At 56.3% G+C, this 18,183-nt stretch overlaps 2 protein-coding genes across 6 annotated transcripts in view; both read right to left on the reverse strand.

Moving 5' to 3' along the window:
* The window catches only part of PPFIA3 (PPFI scaffold protein A3), a 29,280-nt gene extending 20,769 nt beyond the window's left edge, over positions 1-8,511 (reverse strand). For 4 of the 5 annotated variants that reach the window (XM_078439543.2, XM_078439546.2, XM_078439544.2 and 1 more), the window contains exons 1-9: positions 8,229-8,511; positions 3,870-4,124; positions 3,500-3,601; positions 2,962-3,126; positions 2,542-2,616; positions 2,155-2,229; positions 1,614-1,835; positions 304-450; positions 70-204 (exon numbers count right to left, since the gene is read on the reverse strand). In XM_078439543.2, coding sequence (XP_078295669.1) covers positions 70-204; positions 304-450; positions 1,614-1,835; positions 2,155-2,229; positions 2,542-2,616; positions 2,962-3,126; positions 3,500-3,601; positions 3,870-4,109 — 1,161 coding nt within the window. In that variant the 5' untranslated portion in view covers positions 4,110-4,124; positions 8,229-8,511. The remainder of the gene's footprint in view (positions 1-69; positions 205-303; positions 451-1,613; positions 1,836-2,154; positions 2,230-2,541; positions 2,617-2,961; positions 3,127-3,499; positions 3,602-3,869; positions 4,125-8,228) is intronic. The other variant, XM_078439542.2, reaches the window with a different exon arrangement.
* Positions 8,512-9,465: 954 nt separating this feature from the next.
* LIN7B (lin-7 cell polarity scaffold B) lies at positions 9,466-12,884 on the reverse strand. Its single transcript, XM_060651700.2, has 6 exons — positions 12,777-12,884; positions 12,252-12,370; positions 11,905-11,976; positions 11,076-11,285; positions 9,917-10,080; positions 9,466-9,578 (listed from the first exon to the last, which is right to left on the reverse strand). The coding sequence occupies exons 1-6, from the start codon at positions 12,811-12,813 to the stop codon at positions 9,557-9,559; spliced, it is 624 nt and encodes a 207-aa protein (XP_060507683.1). The 5' UTR covers positions 12,814-12,884; the 3' UTR covers positions 9,466-9,556.
* Positions 12,885-18,183: the final 5,299 nt, after the last annotated feature.

An 18,183-nucleotide genomic window follows, 5' to 3' on the forward strand; every position in this document is an offset into this window, starting at 1 on the left:
TAGACGGAAGACCCCCCGTCTCATCCCCAGACGCCACACCCCACACTCCCGCCCCTGGCCTCTCCTCACTTTGTTGAGCGCAGCCACGCGCTGGGCCAGCTGGGCCTCTATCTCAGGCAAGGTCTCTGCCTTTTGCAGCGTCTGCTGAAGCTTCTGCTTGGCGTCGTCCAGCCACTCGGCTAGCTGACGGCTCTTCTCTTCACTCTGGGGGAGGACAGGGATGGGGGACGGGGAGAGCGGGAGAAGCTAGGTCACAGGGGCCACGGCCTCGCCCCCACAGCACCTCCCTGGCCACGCCCTCACCTGCCGGTACAGCGACTCCTTGCTGGCCAGCTCGTTCTCCAGCTTGTCGTTGGCGTCGTGCAGCGACGTGGCCTCACGCTGGGCACTCAGGTAGCGCTTCTCCAGCGTCGTGATCCGCTCCTCCATATCCTCCCGCTGCGCAAGCGCCTGCGGAGGGGGCAAAAGTTCACGTGGACCACAGCTCCCAGAAAGCCCCGGGGGGGGGGGGGGGAAAGAGTGTAGGCTTAGAACCCCGGATCAGACACCCCAGGGCATCCTGGGAAATGAAGTCTCCCGCATCGGGGCGTCAGAATGATGGAACCACACCTGCCAAGAACTCCCAGGAATAGCCAACGTTAAGACCCCGACCGACCACCGGAGGGTTGAAATGGTGGTACCACGCTTTCCATGAGCTTCTAGGGCAGTACTGTCTGAGACCCTCCCCCTATGGATGACCTAAGGTCCATGGAAGGGAAGTCTTCACTCTTCTTGGCCCACTTCCCTCAAAAATCCAGGCCTTAGGGCGCCTGGCTGGTTCGGTCAGTAGAGCATGCAACCCTCGATCTGGTGGTCATGAGTTCAAGCCCCACACTGGGGGCAGAGCCTACTTAAAAAATAACAAACTACTTTAAAAAAAAATCCAGGCCTTAGGTTTTCAGCAACTTCTAGCACAGCCTAGGCTTAGAACCACAGAGCAAGTGCCCTAGGGTCTCATAAAAAACAAAAGTCCCTTCCATGTAGGAGGCAGCATCTCCCAAGAGCCCCAGGGTCACACATGCTTAGAAAACCTAAGACGGTGCCCCAGGGTCTCATGGGAGATGGACTTCCGTCTGGGAGCCCGTGAGGCGGGACCACACTTTCCGACAGGTCCCAGTGCCACCGAGGTTCAAAATCTGAGGCGCAAGTCCCAATGATGAAGAAAAAGGCTCACTCTCGTTTCTCATCAGATGACTTCCAGAATCCATACCCTACACTTCCCAGCAGTCCCAGGGGCATAGGACTTAGGCTCAAGGGGCCTCAGCCAGGATGGGGTGAAATGCAGACAAAGGAATTCAACTTAGAAGCCCAGAGAATTTTCCAGCAATAACCTAACTACGACAGTCATTGGGCGCCTACCATGTATGTGTCATGTTCCAACCCTCTGGCAAGGGTCATAAATCCCATCGTACAGGTGAGGAAACTGAGGCTCAGAGAGGAGGAGAGTCCACACAGCTTGTGGACTGAATCCAGGCTGCACCATTCCTGAGCTCTGTGACTTCGGGCGAAGGGGGACGGGGAGGGTTAGGGGGAGGGAGGGACAGAGGGCAGCCCAGCAGGGGCTCCGGCCTCACCTCCTTGAGGTCGCGCTGGAGCTTGGCGTTAGCTTCCTCGGCCTTACCCAGCTCGCGGTGGGCGGTGCCCAGCTCCTCCTCCAGCTGGCTCATCTGGCGGCACAACACCGCCAGGCGCTCCCGCAGCTGGCACACCTCCGCACGCTGCCTCTCCAGGGCCTCCTCCAGCTCCGCTGTGCGCCGGTTCGAATCCCCGCCAGGACCAAGGCCGTTGGCAAGGGGCTGGAGTAGGGACAGTGAGAGAAAAAGGGACAGAACCCAGAGTGGGGGACACAGAGATAGAGAGAGGATATAAGGAGAAAGTTGACGGAGGGGAGGGGAATCAACGACCAGTAAGGGTCCTGGAGGTCACAGAAGTTAGCTAGATGACTTGAATCAGAGGTCAAAGGCCAGTAAGGCTCTTAGGACTTCAGATGTCATAGAGACATTGAGGATCGCATCAAACATTAAACGGACCATCACAAAGTCAGGGGGCTGAGTGGAGGTCACGGGGATGGGGATCCTTGAAAAGCAAGGGGAGCGAGGTACTTGCATCTCTCACCTGCCCATCCCCCTCCTTGCCGGGCTCCTCCAGCCCCGACCGGCGCCTAGACAGCTGCTCTCGAAGGCTCAGGGTCTGGGAACGGGAAAGGGAGATCAGGATAAAGGGAGTCCTAGAGCCCCCAATTCTACTTCTCACTGGCTCTGGTCCTGCTGAGGCCATCCCAACCCCCAGTCTATCCTTGTATCTCTCCTTGGCCGCCCAGCATGGAGTCCGCCCTTACTCATCCCCCTAGCCTCCTTGTGGCCCTGTCCTCTACAGTCTTAACTTTCCCCGTCCAACTATTTCCTCCGCCGTCAGTTCTTGCCCTTAGCCCCGAACCCACCCAATCAACTTCGCCCCATTGGTAGCCCCTTAGTCCCTCCTCCTTCTTGGCCACGCCCCCACCTCCTGATTGCTTAGCTCCAACTCCTCCTCCAGCACCGCCACCCGCTCCAGCGCCATCCGCAGCCGCTCCCGGACCTGGGGATGGGAACAGGACAGAGTGAAGTGGAGATCAGACCCAGTCTAGGACAGGCAGAAAACCCCTGGGACGTCCTGATGGGGCAACACGAGCATTACTCTGTCTATGGTGGGTGTGCAGCTCCAGCCAGTTACCAAGGCAGCCCCACCCACTGGCAGCCCCCCCCCCCCCCAATTAATTTTTCTGTTATCAGTCAAGTCCCAATCTGAAGTGGCATGTCCCAATCAATCTCAGGCAACATTCTTCCCATTTAGGACATCCCCAATCAATCACAGCCAGAATCTGTCCTATCCAGGGAAGCCCCAGCCAACCACAGCCTTTCGTTCTGCATCCGATTTTCCTACCTTCTCATCCAGGGCCTTGTGATGCTCGAAGAGGGATTTTAGAGCCTTGAGCACCTCCACCTCGGAAGAGACCCCACCCGGGGACTGGGCCTGGCGCTTTACCACGGTCATGCGCAGTGACCTCTCGTGCCTGGACACCAGGCATTCCAGGTGTTCAAGGAGAAGCTACAGGGTTAGGTCACCGGGCCAAGGAAAAGAGGCAAGGGAAGAGAGGCAGAGTCAGGACAAGGGTGGTTCAGACAGGTGGGACGGACACACGGAGGAAGGGGTGGAGCCAAGCATAGGGGTAAAGGAGAGAGGTCGGGAAAAGAGAGAAGGATATGAAAGGTCGGGGCATGGTCAAGGAAGCAGTAGTGCAGGAAGAGAGAACCATTACGGAGATAGGGGAGAAAATATGAAGCAAGGAGGGGACCAGAGGAGACAGCCAGGCAGTGGTAGTAGGGAGGCAAGATGGGTAAAGAAAAGATGGGTCAGGCTGCAAACCCCCGTGGCCCCGCCCGCCCCGCTTAGGCCCCGCCCCCACACCCCTCCCCCTCACCCGCGTGTTGTTCCGCTCCGCCTTCAGCTCTGCAATCTCTTCCTCCCGCTCCAGCAGCTGCTCCCGACATAAGTTCAGCTCTTTCGTCAGAGCCGCAAACTCCTGTCCAGATGTGGGCAGGAACCGGACAATTAGATCAATCCTTTCCCCACGTCCCTCATTACATAGGACTGGAAGTTTGAAGGCCCCGCCCCTCCCTGCTAAATCCCCGCCCCTTTCCGCGGCTCAGGCCCCGCCCATCACCGGCAAGGTCTTTCCCCCCCCCCCTCCTTTCTAAGCGCCAAGTCCCGCCCCTTCCGGACCGCCCCCTCCGCGCCTTCAGCGGTCGAGGTCCCGCCTCCCGCAAGCCCCGCCCCGGTACCGCCCAGACCTGGGGCAGAGCGATGCTGAGCTGGCGCTGCAGCGAGTCCTTCTCGTGGCCCAGCTCGCGCAGCCGCAACTGTGCCGTAGCCAGCCCGTCCTGCGCCTCGCGCAGCGTCTCCAGCAGGCGCTCGCGCTCCGTGAGCATCGTGACCATAAGGCGCTCCAGTTCGCCGCCCGCCTCGTCCGGGCCCAGCGCCGAGCCCCGCCGGCCATCCTCGCTGATGGTGGGCATCACCTCGCACATCATGGCGGCGGTGCTGGCCTGCGGGAGTGGGGAGGGGGCAGGGAACAGAGACCGGCCCCGTCGAGAAACTGAGGCACGGCCATTCGGATACTACATGGTGGAAACTGAGGCGGGGCAACCCAGGCTTTGTACTGAAGAAACTGAGGTGCATCCATTCTGATCATGGCACCGGATAAACTGAAACCCATTGCTCTCACGAAATCAGGCCCAGCTACCTAGGTGAGAGCATCTGGGGAAACCGAGGCCAGACGCCATCAGGCACTGGCAGCAAATCTAGGACCAGTCTAGGCAGAGAAACCAAAGCCAGGTGACCCATTGCCTGAGTCAATATGGGAAAATCAGTCTCTCCCTGTTCTGACCCTGCTGGGGGCCGGCATTAACCCACTGCATGAGTGAGAAACCGGAAGCTCAAACGAGAACCATGCATTCAGGAAGCCAAGGAACTGGGGTCACAGAATTAGGTCAGTGGCACCGTATAAGGTCACAGTGATGTGACCTATACAGCCCAAATCCTGCCCTCAATTTTCCAGATATCTGGATCCCAGCTCCAGAAGAATCTAAAAACCACTCCATTTGCTAGCCATCTCCCACAGCCTAGGAGTCCAAGATCCAGCTCCCTCCTACCTCAGGTCACAGGAGGCTAGGTCCCCAATTCCCTTCTTTCCCCTAGACCCAGGAGTCTGAGCCTCCAGCCGCTTCTTCCCCAATCCTTGGGGGTCAGACAGGGACACAAGAATCTGAGCTTTCAATCTCCAACCTCAGACCCAGAAATCCCAGCCTTCAGACCCCTCTTCCCCCAGAACCTAGGAGTCCAGGCCCCCAGGTCCCAGGAATCTGGGTGCATGAGCTGTGGGCGGAGATAAAGGGAGGTCTCCTGAGCCGCTCCCTCCACACACATCAGGTCAGACGGGTCCAGCTGGCCCGGTGGAAAGCAGAAGGGACTTTCGCTCTGTTCCCTCCTTTCCTTCTGTCCCTTCAGGCAGCAGCATAACCGGTTCTGAGAGTGGATAGTTCCCAGCCCCACCCAATGTGCAGACTATGTCCAAAACCTGGAACTGGGGTCTTGGACTCCAGTGAGAAGAGGAGGGGCTGGAGGGCCCTGGAACCTGGGAGAGGAGGCAGACAGTCGCCTTGGTCTTTGAAGAGGTGCACCTGGGAATCTAGACACCGGCATGCCAGCACTCAGAGGCCAAACTCATGACAATGTTTATAAGGAGACAGGTCAAGACCAACATCGTGTCTAAAACCCAGAACCTACTCAGGAGATGCAAACAAGATGTTTTAGAGAAGCCCCTCCAGAACTTCAAATGCACTGAGAAGGAAATGAGATTTAGCAAGGCTGGATGTAGAATCTAGAAAGCCTAGAATACAGCACAGAGGGCAGAAAATGTACAGTAAAATCCTCACATAGGGCTAAGGAGAGGGAGGGGCACATTCTAGAACCCAGACCTAGAATCTTGAACCAGCCAAAAGCCGTCCAATATGTTAAAGAGTATCTGGGTCACCCAAGAACCCTGAACACAAAGGGGTGCAGAATGATATCTAAGAACATACCTAATGCAATGCATAACGAACCCAGTCAGGAGAAATAATCTAGAAAGTGACACCCACCAGGGGTGCAGGTACAACAAAGAACAAATCGGGAGCCACACTCTTAGCTTTATCATGTGTCTACATGATAGACAGACGGGAGAAGATATGCTTCAGAATTGAGAACAGGCCCCGGAGGTGGGGAAAAAACCCTAGAAAGTAGCAAGGAGTCTGCCTGGAACTTAGAAGTGCCTGGGGGAAGATGCAGAAGCAGGCTGGGAATTGGGAATTTACTGGCATAAGGACTGAGCTGGCAAAGGAAGGGGGGAGAGATGTTCTGGAAATGAGGACATTTCTAGCTGAAGACTCCAAAAAGAGGAGATGAGCCTAGAGCCTGCTAAGAATGCTAACGTAGCAGATGGAGGAGGAAGCCCACGATCCGCCAGGAGATAAGTTCTACACAAAGGTCACATTAGGGAAAAGATGGACAGAAAAGGTGGGAATGGATGGGCCTAGAACCCAGTACCTGAAAAGGGGGGAAGACGTACAACATTTCAGTGGGGATCCTTTAGATTTAAGACCGCAGAATTGGATTGGAACCTAAAACAGGAAAGGGCATTTTAAAATTCATAGCACGGTTTGGAAAAAGGCTAGAGCCCATAACTGGAACACAAATGTTCTAGAATGTAGAATGTCCCCGGGGAGAGAAAGGAATCTAGAACAATGCCAAGGATGTGGCTGAGCCTAGAACACACCTAAAATAAAATTTTCGCAGAGAATAAGCAAGTTCTGGTTTCTAAAAATCTGGAACACGTGTGAGGAGAAGGTGGGATCAGCATTTAGCTTGGGGGCACTACCAAGATATTTGAATTCCTTAGGGAAACACACGCCTAGAATTGACTGCCTAGTCTAGAATTTAGAATATGCCTTGGGTGAAAACGGAACAGAGATATTGACTGAGAGTGTTCGCAGATTTAGAATGAATCTAGAGCATTGCAAGAGCACAGTTTAACCGGAAATATGGAAGATAGCGGGTAGGTTCTAGATCATCTGATGAACCTAGGTCACAGAACACATCTAGAGGAAGGGGTGTATGTTTGGCTCATCAGCCTGAGAAGGTGTACTCAGAGGATGAGACATCATAACATAGGAACATCTCGATGGGGTGTTGGAAACATCTCAGGAAGCTGGGTCTCAGGGAAGAGAGTAGAGAGCCCCCAGCACCTGAGATGATATGGGGACGAGGCAGGGGTTTGTTAAGGCCAAGGGAGAGGTCACGTAGATGGGGTTTGTGAGGCTGTGGGAACCTGGGTTCCTAAGAGTTAGAGCTAAGGGTCTAGATACTTGGTGGGGGCCTGGACTCCTGGAGATAAAGGACAGGGGATGGAAGCTCGGAGCCCAAGTCCTTGTTGGGAAGGAGGGCTGTGGCAGGTGGCTTTGGTGAGCAGTACAGAAGCTGGGGTCTGAACCCCTGGGTCCCTGAAGGGGATACAGGACCTGGGACAAAGCATCTAGGTCTCCAAGGGGGGAAGGTGGGCAGAAGGCAGAGAATTGCATTAAGAATTGCATTCCAAGCCCCTGAAAGGGAGAGAGTCATGGTGCCTGAATCCCTAATCAGGCAGCCGCTGGGGTGCCAGGAGCCTGGGTATAATTGCCTGAGGGGCACAGGGGCTGCTGAACTGGGTTTCTAAAGGGGGCAAGAGCTGGGAAACTCGATTCCCAGGTCCTGAGGGGCTGGGGGCTACCAGCTAGGGCCTTTAGGCAGATGGAGTGAACACTGACAGGGTTCCCAGAGTCAGGTGGGAGCTGAATCCCTGGGTGCCAAGGTCCCTGAGGTGGACTAGGCAGGAACATTCAGAAGCCCTGACTCCTCGAGAAGCAGCTGGGGTCCCAGAAACCTGGGGTACTGAGGACGCGGCCGAGAGGCTGGCCAGAGGAGCCCTGAGGCCCAGGCGCCCGGGTCAGAGAGGGCCCGGGTATCTCCGGGTCAAAGGCGCGGCTGGGGGGATCCCCGCGCCGCAGGCGCCCCCTCCCTGGCGGCAGCAACAGCAGGAGGTGGGGGAGGTGAGGCTGCCGAGTGAGCTGACCATGGACAGCTCCAGAGCGGGCCTGTGTCCAGGGCGGCCGCCGAGCCGGCCTGGACTGAGGGACCGGGCTGGCTGTTCAAGCCGGAGGGCTGGAGATGGGCAGACCCGGTGCACGAATAGGGGACTATGCAGACGCGACGGGGGGCAGCTGGCCCTAGCTGGGAGATCTGACACAGCCACAGCAGGTGTCTGGAGCTCCCGGGACTGGGCCGAGGAGGAGAATGTAGGTCCAGAGGAGGCTCCCGGGGCTGAGCTGAGAAATCCAGGCTCCTGGGCCCTGGACGAGGCGCAAGGCGGCAGTACGCCTGGAATTCTAGGGTTCGGTTGGGGACTCTGAGAACCGGGAGGGGCACGCCTGAGTGTCTGGGGTTGGGCTGTGGAATCTGGGCTCCAGGGCCCCCGGCTATAAAGAAGGGAGTCCAGGATCTCGGCAAGGCGAGGGAGGCTCGGCGAGGGGTTCCCGGGGTGGGCGCTGCCAAGCGGGCTGGGCCGGGCTCTCACCTACCTGGTCCGCGGCGGCTGCGGGCGGAGCTGGGCTGCAGGAGGGACGTGGGGTGGGGTGGGGGGACCGGGCGGGGCCCCTGGCGGCGGCCGGGGCCCGGATCTGTGGCTCCGGAGCCCTGTCTCCGCCGCTCGCGCGGGCTCCGCGTCTCTGGCTCCGGCTTGGGCGCTGGGGACCCCCCTCCCCCTCACAGTCTCACAGACCTCTACCCCCTAAAATAGCCCCCTGCCCCTATCACCGTTCAGCCTCCCCCCCGCGAGGCCGAAGCCGCCAGATCCAGGGGTGCCCACCAGCGCCCCCAAAATCCCACCTCCCCCCCAAAAAAATTCCTCCTCCCTCCCCCCCACAGCTCCCGTGCGGTCGTGGCCCCTTTAACAGGAGACTGACAGACGGCCCTGAATGGCCAATGGAAGGCGTCGTCGGAGCCGGCCGGTGGCTAAACCCCGCCTCCGCACGGACTGGGAGGGGTCGCGCGGGCGGAGAGCGGAAGGCGGGGCTCAAGGAGCGCCGGCCAATAAGCTCGCGGCGTGCGGCGGCTGGGGCGGGAGGCGGAGCCCGGCAGGGGGATGATGTCACCTGGAGCTAGTGGCGCGCGGCGTGGAATGCGAGTCGCGACCCCGGATCCCGGAGGTGGCGCGCGCTAGCCCTAGCGCCGCACGGGACAGCAGGGCTGGACCGGCGGTGAGGTGGGACTAAAGGTTGGATTTTAAGGCGGGGGCGGCTCCCGGAGACACGCGCTCAGGTTGGAAGGTGGGGTGAATGGCTGGTCGGCGAGTGCACCTTACTCTGCACCCCCTGCGCCCACCTTGGGAACTGCACGCGGCACCCTCACCCCCCACGCTGACGATAGTACGGCCTGCAGGCCTCCCCTGGCGAACCAAGCTAATGGTTCGTTCCACCCCGCCCACACAGAGGCTGCCCACCGGCTCTGCAGCTTCTCGGGACTCCTCCGTCAGACCAACTACAGAAGGGGCTTGGCCTTCGCCCTCAGTCTCTCTTAAGGGCAGGGGACGTTGTCTTCGGCTCTGACCCCGCACTCGGACCCAGACCAGGTCCCAGCCTCCGCCTTGGACTTATGCCTAGGAAGCCGGCCAACCACCGCCTTCAGACCTTGGGGGAAAGTTCTGCCTCTGCTCTCAGGCTCTGAAAAGCAGTCTCTGGACTTCAGCTTCTCTCCACCCACCCCAACATCTCAAGACACTCTAGCCCCAGGATGCAGGACAGATACACAGACACTCAATGAGGGTCAAAGATCTTTAAATAAGGAGCCGGTGACAATAAATACTGTACAGGGGAGGGGGTGAGGGTGAGGGTCCAGATCTGTGGTGGTTTCAGCCTCGAGACTCCAAGGACCTGCAAAGAGGGGGAAGACAGGGGAGTCAAGCTCAGGGAAGGGGACCTGGGGAGGCATGGGAGAGAGCCGGGCCTGGGCCCAGGGCAGTGGACTGAGGGATTCTGGAGAGTCGGCTGCAGACCTTGGGATGAAAGTGAGCCTAGGAGACCCCCCCAAAGGATTTAGCCAGAATAGCTTGTGAGAGCCTGGGTCAGGGGTCAAGGGTCAGAACCCCAGAGAGAGGAGCCGGGGCTGGGGGTGGTGGCCATCAAGGTCCCAGAAGTCACTGGTCTGGTCTGGGACTCTGGGGATAAAGGAGGCGGTGGAGGCCGCAGGGGTGTGGTGGCAAAGGGCTCACGAGTAGCTCTGGTGCTGCTGGCGCCGGCGAGCAGAGCGCATCTTCTCGAAGCGGGCCTCCATCTCCTCCAGCACGCGAGGCGTGTAACGCACCACCAGCTTCACCGAGCCCTGGGCTGCCTTCAGCAGCTCCACTGCCTTCTCGTGCTGCTCACCCTCAACACTCTGCAGGGCGGTGTACAGACACCTGGGCCTGGGGCCTCCCACCCACACCCAGCCCCGACCCTACTGTGGGTGAGCCTGGTACCAGCCCGGGCTGCCAGGGCCTTGTGTCCTTCTGGGAGAGGCACGTTCACTCTGGGCTCAGCGTCCTCCTCCCCCCAGACCTGCCAAGTTCCTCATGTCAGGGACAAGCCCTCAAAGCCCTCAGTCACCAAGCCGGACCTCCAAGTCCACCTTTATCCCCTCCCGCCCCAAAGCCTGCTGTTCCCCGGCCCCATCCCTCCTGCTCTGACTCCCTACTTTGTCCCTGCCACCCTGGCCCCGGTTCAGGCCTCATCTTCTCCCCAGGGACTTTCACCTAGCCTCCTCCCTAGAACTTCTGGCCTCCAGTCTCTACGTTCAGTCCATCCCCTACAGAGTTCCAAAGGGGTCCTTCGACCCCTCCAAGCTGAGCCTATCCCTCCGCTGTTCACAGCCTTCCCAAGGCTCCCCAGAACCCTTGAGATGAAGTCCCAGCTTCCCAGGTTGACACTTGGGCCCTGCATGGCTGGCCCCAAGCCCTTTCTGTTCAGCTCAGAGGAGTGTAGAGTCACAGCCCCGACCTACAACATCCTCAGCTAGTAATACTCTTCTCTACCCTATTTGCCTGGAGAACTCCTCTGCATCCTTCAAAACCCAACTCAAATGTTCCTTCCTCTGCAAAAACTTCCCTCACCTACGCTGGTCTGGTGTCCCATTTGGGCTCTCATAATGCTTTGTGCTTCCTCATTATTATCTCCCTGGATCAAGATTATTTCAGTCAGAGTCTTATCTCTCTCACCAAAAAGGAGTCCTTGAATATGGGAGCTGAGGCAAACTTCTCTCAGTGTCTCTAGCGGTGCCCAGCACAGGGCTGGACAAAGAGGCAGTACTCAAGCGGTGCATGTTGAATGAATGTCAAAAGCAGGGACTGTGCTAACCTCGAACAGACCGGGAGCCCAGCCTCAGTCCCCACTCACCACGCCATTCACGGACAGCAGCTGGTCGCCGCGCTTGAGGCCTCCGTGGCGGTCAGCCACGCCTCCAGGGATGACACGGGAGATATAGATGGGGGAGTTCTGCTCCTTGCCCCCCATGATGTTGAAGCCCAGGCCCTCATCTGTCTTGGGCAGCTCCACTACCCTGGGATGTGCATGGCCCTCACTGGCTGTGAAGGCAGCCACCGTGGCCTAGGAGAGAAAAAGTGTGGGGAGGTGAGGGCCCCTCCCTGGTGGGTGTACGGACGAGGGGGGAGGATCTGGGCCAGGGAGAGCAATTTAGGCCAGATCACTTTCCCCACTCACGGGGCACCTGCCGCCGTTCAACACAGGCTCACACTGTTATGAGTCCCTTTTAGTTCCCTCTCAGTGCTTCAGACATCAAAGAGAATGTCTCCATTTTGGTATGAGTGCCTCTTAAATACTCACCACTTGCCAATCTCGATTTTTAACAGAGAAAAACAAGGCCTGGAAGGAACTGAGAGCCTCCAGGGGGCGGCAAGAAATAGCATACAACTATAGTTTACTAAGATTTCAGTGTTTAATGCTCTTTCGTTGTATAGGTGTTAAAGGGTATCCTCTTGTCAGGTATGCGGTACTCGTTTCCACTGGCGGTTGCCACAGATGCCTTTATATGACAATTAAGTAAAACGTGAGATTATTTAAAAGATCAGTAAATAACAATAGCGCTGGTACATAGATTCGGCAAAAATCACGAAGGAGGAAACGGGCACAGTTGACTTTAGGAAGATACTAAACCAGACCATGCAGTTCAGCGGATAGCGTGGGTGATGGGGTGGGGGACACCAACCTTGGCCGTGGCGTGGGCCCGGATTTCAGCACTGCCGGTGATGTCCAGCGTGTCATAGAGCTGCTCGTACACCTGATGAGGACGCAGCAGCATCAGCGAGCCACCAGCCCCCTCCTCCCTTCAACGCCGGAGTCCAGGCCCGCAGACCCTCCCACCCAAGGATCCGCCCCGCCCCCGCGACCTGGAGCCCGAGGAAACTACAACTCCCGAAGAAACCCGGAGCCGAAGCGCTGGCACCCCAAGGCGGGCCGCCCCCCGGCGCTGCTGGGAGGCGTAGTCCCTGAGCTCGGGGCGACGATCAGGACGGGCGGCCGCCCGCCTGTGTCCCGGCGCCGCGCTGCTCTCACCTCCCGGATGGCAGAACAGAAGCGGCTCTGCAAGACTCGCTGGAGGGCCTGCAGCTTCTGCGGGGGCAGCTCCCCGCTGCGCTGGAGCCTCTCGAGGAGCTCCACCGCCCGGGACACGTCTGCGGGGCGGGGGCGGGGCGCATAGACACAGAGTCAGAGACACGGAGAAGCTCGGAGAGATGCGGCCAGAAACCAGTAAGGGCGAACGCAGACAGATCCCGGGAGAGACAGCCGAGTCTCAGTCGGACACCCGCAGAGTTGCCGGTGGCAAGGGGGACTGCGGCCAGCCAGGCGCCCTGCGCCCCCGAATCCCCATACGCACGCAGGCAGGGCTGTGCGGCGGGCGCCCCTCCCGGGCCCGCTAGCCCACGGACCCTCCCACACCCACGAACGGCCGACTCGCGGCGCCCCGCCCACCCCCGCTCGATTTGCCCGCCCACCCGCCGGGGCCTGGCCGGGAGGGGCGGGGACCGGGGTCCCGGACGCGGGCCGCGGCCGGTGGGCAGGGCCCCCTGGCGCGCTTACCCCGCTCCAGCCCCAGCGGCTCCACCAGAGCAGCCATGTCGGCGCCGCCGCCGCCAGCTGCCCGCCTGCCCGGTCTCCGGCGAGGAGGGCGGGGCCGCGCGAGGCCACGCCCCGGGCGGCGGGCGCCCCCTGCGGGGGCGCGGCCCGACGTGCGCTCAGCTCCCGGCGTCGCGGCCGCCCCACCTGCCGCCACGCCTGTCTGGCTGCCCTACCCGCGGCTGCCGAAGGCCTGTCCGGTTTGCGACCCCTCCTCTCGCAGCTTCTGTTTACACTCCTTCCGTTTCGGTCTGCCCTGCCCGCCACATCTGTCTATCCCCTTTCTCTTTTTTTCCACGTTGGTTGGACAAACGTTATGTTAAACATCCGGACACTCCGGTGAGCAGGACAAACCCACAGCCCTCAAGGAACTTAGTCTACGGGGGAAGGGAAGTAGGCAACCAGCTGCGACTGTGACAAATTGGAAGTAAGGAGGTGATGATCTAGGAGGGACACTGACCTAGAGTCCTTGGAGGGAAGTTCATCAGGAGGTGGGGCATGGATCAGTTTCCAGGCAGAAAGGAGCCCACGGGGTAAACATTAAGAGCGGTTCATGACGGTGAAAAGGTAGGCGGCACACAGGTTATGCATGGCCTTGTGTGTTGGCATACACACGATGAGGATGTTGGACTTCATGGTAACTCCTAAGAGTCAACTGTGACATTCCAATGTGTATTTTAAGACCCGTGCAGCCACCGTGTGCCGACTGGATTGGATGGTAGCCATAGTGGAAGCAGGAGGCTCTCCCAGCAGTCCCATGATGCCTTGGACCAGGACAGAGGCAGGGAGGACAGGTGGACAGATTTTGAAACGTCGGGACGTGTCCTGGTAATCTGCTGTGTATGATACTAAGGTGCTGGTGGGGCCTCTTGTTAAGATGGTCTATGCTGGAGAAGGATTATCGGATATATTGTGAATCTGAGGAGCCCGTGCAGCACCCAAGTCTGAAAGCAGTACTGAGCATGTGGGCAAAGGTGGTGGATAAGACCATAGGAGTGGACAAGAACGCTGGGTGCAGGGTAATATAGGACGAAGAGGACCTAGGACTGCTAACATTTCAAAGTTAGAAAGAAGATTTAAAAAGTGGGGGGGGGGGGGGGTGCCTGGGTGGCTCAGTTGGTTAAGTGTGGGACTTGGACTCAGGTCATGATCTCATGGTCCGTGGGTTCAAGCCCCGCATCAGGTTCTGTGCTGACAGCTCAGAGCCTGGAGCCTGCTTCGGATTCTGTCTCTCTCTCTCTCTCTCAAACAAACATTAAAATTTTATTTAAAAAAAAAAAAAAAAAAAAAAAGGCCAGGAAAGTAGTAGGGAAACCAGGTGGGAGAAACTGTTAAGAAAGTGCTTTTATTTTTTTAACATTTATTTATTTTTGAGAGAGAGAGAGAGAGAGAGAGATTGATTGAGAGGGAGACACAGAATCTGAAGCAGGCTCCAGGCTCTGAGCTGTCAGCACAGAGCCCGATGCACTTGAACCCACAAATGGTGAGATCATGACCTGAGCTTTAGCCAGACGCTTAACCGACTGAGCCACCCAGGCACCCCAAAAGGGTGCTTTTAAAAGGGGAAGCGGGGGGCGCCTGGGTGGCGCAGTCGGTTAAGCGTCCGACTTCAGCCAGGTCACGATCTCGCGGTCCGTGAGTTCGAGCCCCGCGTCAGGCTCTGGGCTGACAGCTCGGAGCCTGGAGCCTCTTTCCGATTCTGTGTCTCCTTCTCTCTCTGCCCCTCCCCCGTTCATGCTCTGTCTCTCTCTGTCCCAAAAATAAATAAAAAAACGTTGAAAAAAAAATTAAAAAAAAAAAAAATAAATAAATAAAAGGGGAAGCGGGCAGTGGTATCGGATATTCTAAAGAGGCCAAAGGAACATAGGAAATGTAGACAAGACTGTGGAGAAGACTGATTGTTGCCTGCCCGCACCATTAGCTGGATGGGGATGCGGAAGCCAGAAAAGGGCTTTGGCAAAGGGAGAGAGCTAGATCAAGTTTGTCTCTCCCTGTCTCCCTCAGAGTACAAAACATGTTTCCAGTTGAAAGCAAAATCCAAGAATACAGGAAGGCTGATACTGAAAAGAACCTGCCCCTACCCCCGCCCTAACTCTCCCCACTGCAAGAGGCAGCTTATGGCTGTTCAATCTTCTAGTTGCTTCTGTATCTAAGTAACATGCTATGTCTCAATGTAGCAATGTTAGATGTTAGTAATAGATTACATATTGATTTTCTGCTCTTACAACCTTTCTGCTCTCTTCCCATGGTAGTTTTCTACTACCAGATTTTCAGGCCATCCGTCAAGTGCTCATGGTATGTCTGAGTACTTACTATTTCCTGCCGAGCCCAAGTAGTGTTCTGTGCTTCCATTTCCTTTCCTGGACAGCTTCTGGTTTTGTTTTTGTTTTCCTGGGATTTCTATGTGCTTTTCTTCCATCACCTTCTCAATTTTTCAAACTTTCCATCACAAGGAATTTTACGGATTCTTTTTTAGTCAGGTTCACTGAAAAATAATTGACAATGCAGCACTGTAGGAGTTTAAGGCGGACAAACAGCATGATGGTTTGATTTATGTATATTGTGAAATGATTAGTGCCATTGGTTCAGCTACTGAACCTTCATTTTAACCTGGAAACTCCTTGGAAACTTGAATCCTCTGACCCCAAAAGGGTTGGAAGTGCTCTCTAGAAACTGCCAAACTGCGACTTTCCTCCATGGCTCTGAATCAGATCTAGTTTCCTCTTATTTTATTTTTACATTTATTTATTTTTGAAAGACAGAGTGAGACAGAGTGCAAGTGGAGGAGGGGCAGAGAGAGAAGGAGACACAGAATCTGAAGCAGGCTCCAGGCTCTGAGCAAGAGGTCAGCACAGAGCCCGATGCGGGGCTCAAACCCACGAACCGTGAGATCATGACCTGAGCCAAAGTTGGACACTTAACTGACCTAGCCACCCAGGCGCCCCATAGTTTCCTCTCTTTTAAATCCCTTGTTTTGGTGATGTATATCCTGTTAACTTCCTTAAAAGACCGTGAGATTTCTTTTACTTTCAAGAACGTTTGTCTAATTCTTTTTCTCCCCTAGTACTTGTAATGTTTGTAACAGAACGTTTCAGGTCACGAAGTATCTGATTACAGAATGCATCTCAACTCTTAACTTGTTAATGTCTTCAGCTCTAAAGTTTCCATTTGACTTTTTTCTTTTAAAGACTGCAGCTCTCAGTTAAAGCTCTCCATCCTGGGGGCGCCTGGGTGGCTCAGGAGGTGGAAGCATCTGGCTCTTGATTTCAGCTCAGGTCATGATCTCATGGTTTGTGAGGTCAGGCTCTGCACTGACGTCACGGGCCCTGCTTTGGATTCCTTCTCTCCCTCTCTGCCCCTCTCCCCCCATCTCCCTTTCCTTGTTTTGTCAACATATAGAACAACATTAGAATGCCCGGGTCAGAATGCCTGGGTCTGCTGGCTGTTCTTTCCTTGGTCTTCAGCAATCCAAGTCCTTGTCTTTCTAAAGTGCCTAATGATGTTTGAGTAGATGCCGAGTATTGTGTACTAAAAATCACAGAGGCTCTGAATGAGACCTTCCTCCAAAGGGCTAAGTTCTCTCCTGGCAGGCAGATCACCTAAATCCTGATGAGGTTCACTTTCAGGTTTCTTCATGCCTGCGGTTTCACTGGTGGCTTACTCCAATATGGTGGCCGCTCTGGGGATCTCCAGCATGGCCATTGCTCCCTCCAGGGGGGGACCCCCCAACCTGTCTCCCCCAGACCCGCAAGGCCGCTGCCACTTCTGCTCAACTCTGTAGCCTCCAGCTAGTTCTTTCCCGTGAGCCCTTTTGGGGGTGGGGGCGGGGAGTTTCTTGCACTGACAGCAAGCAGTTTAGCAGTTGGCAAAGGCCTTGAGTGGGGATTGCGTGTAGATCTGGGGGCTCAGTGCCCCATCTGGCTCAGCATAATTTTGCCCTCAAGCCCCACCTGCATAGTGTGACCTCTGTGAACTCAGCCCAGTGGACTGCCACTTTGAGTCTGTTCCCCCAAACCAAATTGGCAAATGTCCTCAAAGAAAAAGGGAGGGAATTGGCTTTCCTTCTCTTAGGCATCAGACTCCCTCGAGCCCAGGTCCCCAGTGCCTTTCACAAGTTCTTTTATAAACCGTGACTGGTCTTTATGTAACATAACCGGCATGTGCCACGCTAGTCCAGAACACTGTTCTTTGTAGCCAATTCCAGAAGTGTAGTTGCAGCATCTGGGAGATCTTTGAGAATATGCTAATTAGAGGCACTGAGCTCTCTTTTATTCCCTAAGGTCTTCCTTCCAGGGCCAGTTTTTCTACTTAAGCTCGTGGTCTCCTGTTGCAGGATTTTCTCAAACGCCTGTCACCCTTGGATGCTTAGGACTGAAGCAGTTAGAAGCATAATCCATGTGCTTGGTTTTCAGCAATGCAAGTGCTATTCTTTCCAGAGGGGCGCCTGGGTGGCTCAGTCGATCAAGCGTCTGACTTCGGCTCAGGTCTTGATCCCATGGTTGGGGAGTTTGAGCTCCACATTGGGCTCTGAGCTGTCCACGCAGAACCTGCTTCAGATCCTCTCTCTCTGCTCCTCCCCCACTTGCACTCTCAAAAATAAACTTAAAAAAAAACAAATAGCATAATCCATGTGTGTCAGACAGACTTAATAGACAGGCTGCCTCTGGGTTATCAAGCCAAGTTTGCCTTTAGACAGAGAAACTTTTCAAAGACCAAAGTAGCTCCTGTATTTGCCTGGGCGGGAAATGCCCACCCAGCTCCCTAAGCATCGAGGGCTGAAATGGAGGGTGACTGTCCGCGTACAGATTCTGGAGTCCGCTGCCCTTGCTGCACTTGTGGTTGTGGTCTGGAGCCGCTCCAAGGTTCTGCAAGGCTAACTGGCTTCCTTCTCAAGCGGTCGCCAGACTGAAGTGTCCTCACCGTCACCTGACGTGATCTTCTCTGTCCAGAAACAGCTGGAATCTCAACTGCTGATGGGACCTCCCCTTTCCTGTTAATCCTCGTCAGAGCCGTGTGTGAAGTAAAAATACTCATGGCGCGGGTGGCTGGGAGGCTTGCTCTGTGAAGCATCCAACTTCAACTCAGGTCATGATCTCACGGTTCCCGAATTCAAGCCCTACATCAGGCTCTCTGCTGTAGGCACAGAGCCGGCCTCAGATCTGTCCCTCTCCCTGCCTCTCCCCCACTCTCACATGTGCATTCTCAAAAATAAACATTTAAAAGAGGAGGGGCACCTGGGTGGCTCAGCTCCTCCTCCTCCAGCTTGTGCTCCCATTTCACCTCCCCACCCTTCCCAGCTCTCCAGCCTCAACAACAGCTCCCCTTCCAAAGTCACAGCTTCCACAGTAACCTCGTTTTAGAGCCCCACCTC

The sequence above is a fragment of the Panthera onca genome, chromosome E2 (assembly GCF_046562875.1).
Source record: "Panthera onca isolate mPanOnc1 chromosome E2, mPanOnc1 haplotype 2, whole genome shotgun sequence".
Classification (NCBI taxonomy): Eukaryota; Metazoa; Chordata; class Mammalia; order Carnivora; family Felidae; genus Panthera; species Panthera onca.

What these genes read in the sequence shown, in the direction of transcription:
- LIN7B (XM_060651700.2), bottom strand. Translation starts at nt 12,813, where the DNA reads ATGGCTGCTCTGGTGGAGCCGCTGGGGCTGGAGCGGG. An exon ending in GGGCCCACGCCACGGCCAAG is followed by an intron (nt 11,286 to 11,904) that starts GTTGGTGTCCCC and finishes TTTCTCTCCTAG; the next exon opens with GCCACGGTGGCTGCCTTCAC. An exon ending in CAGCAGCACCAGAGCTACTC is followed by an intron (nt 9,579 to 9,916) that starts GTGAGCCCTTTG and finishes CCCTCTTTGCAG; the next exon opens with GTCCTTGGAGTCTCGAGGCT.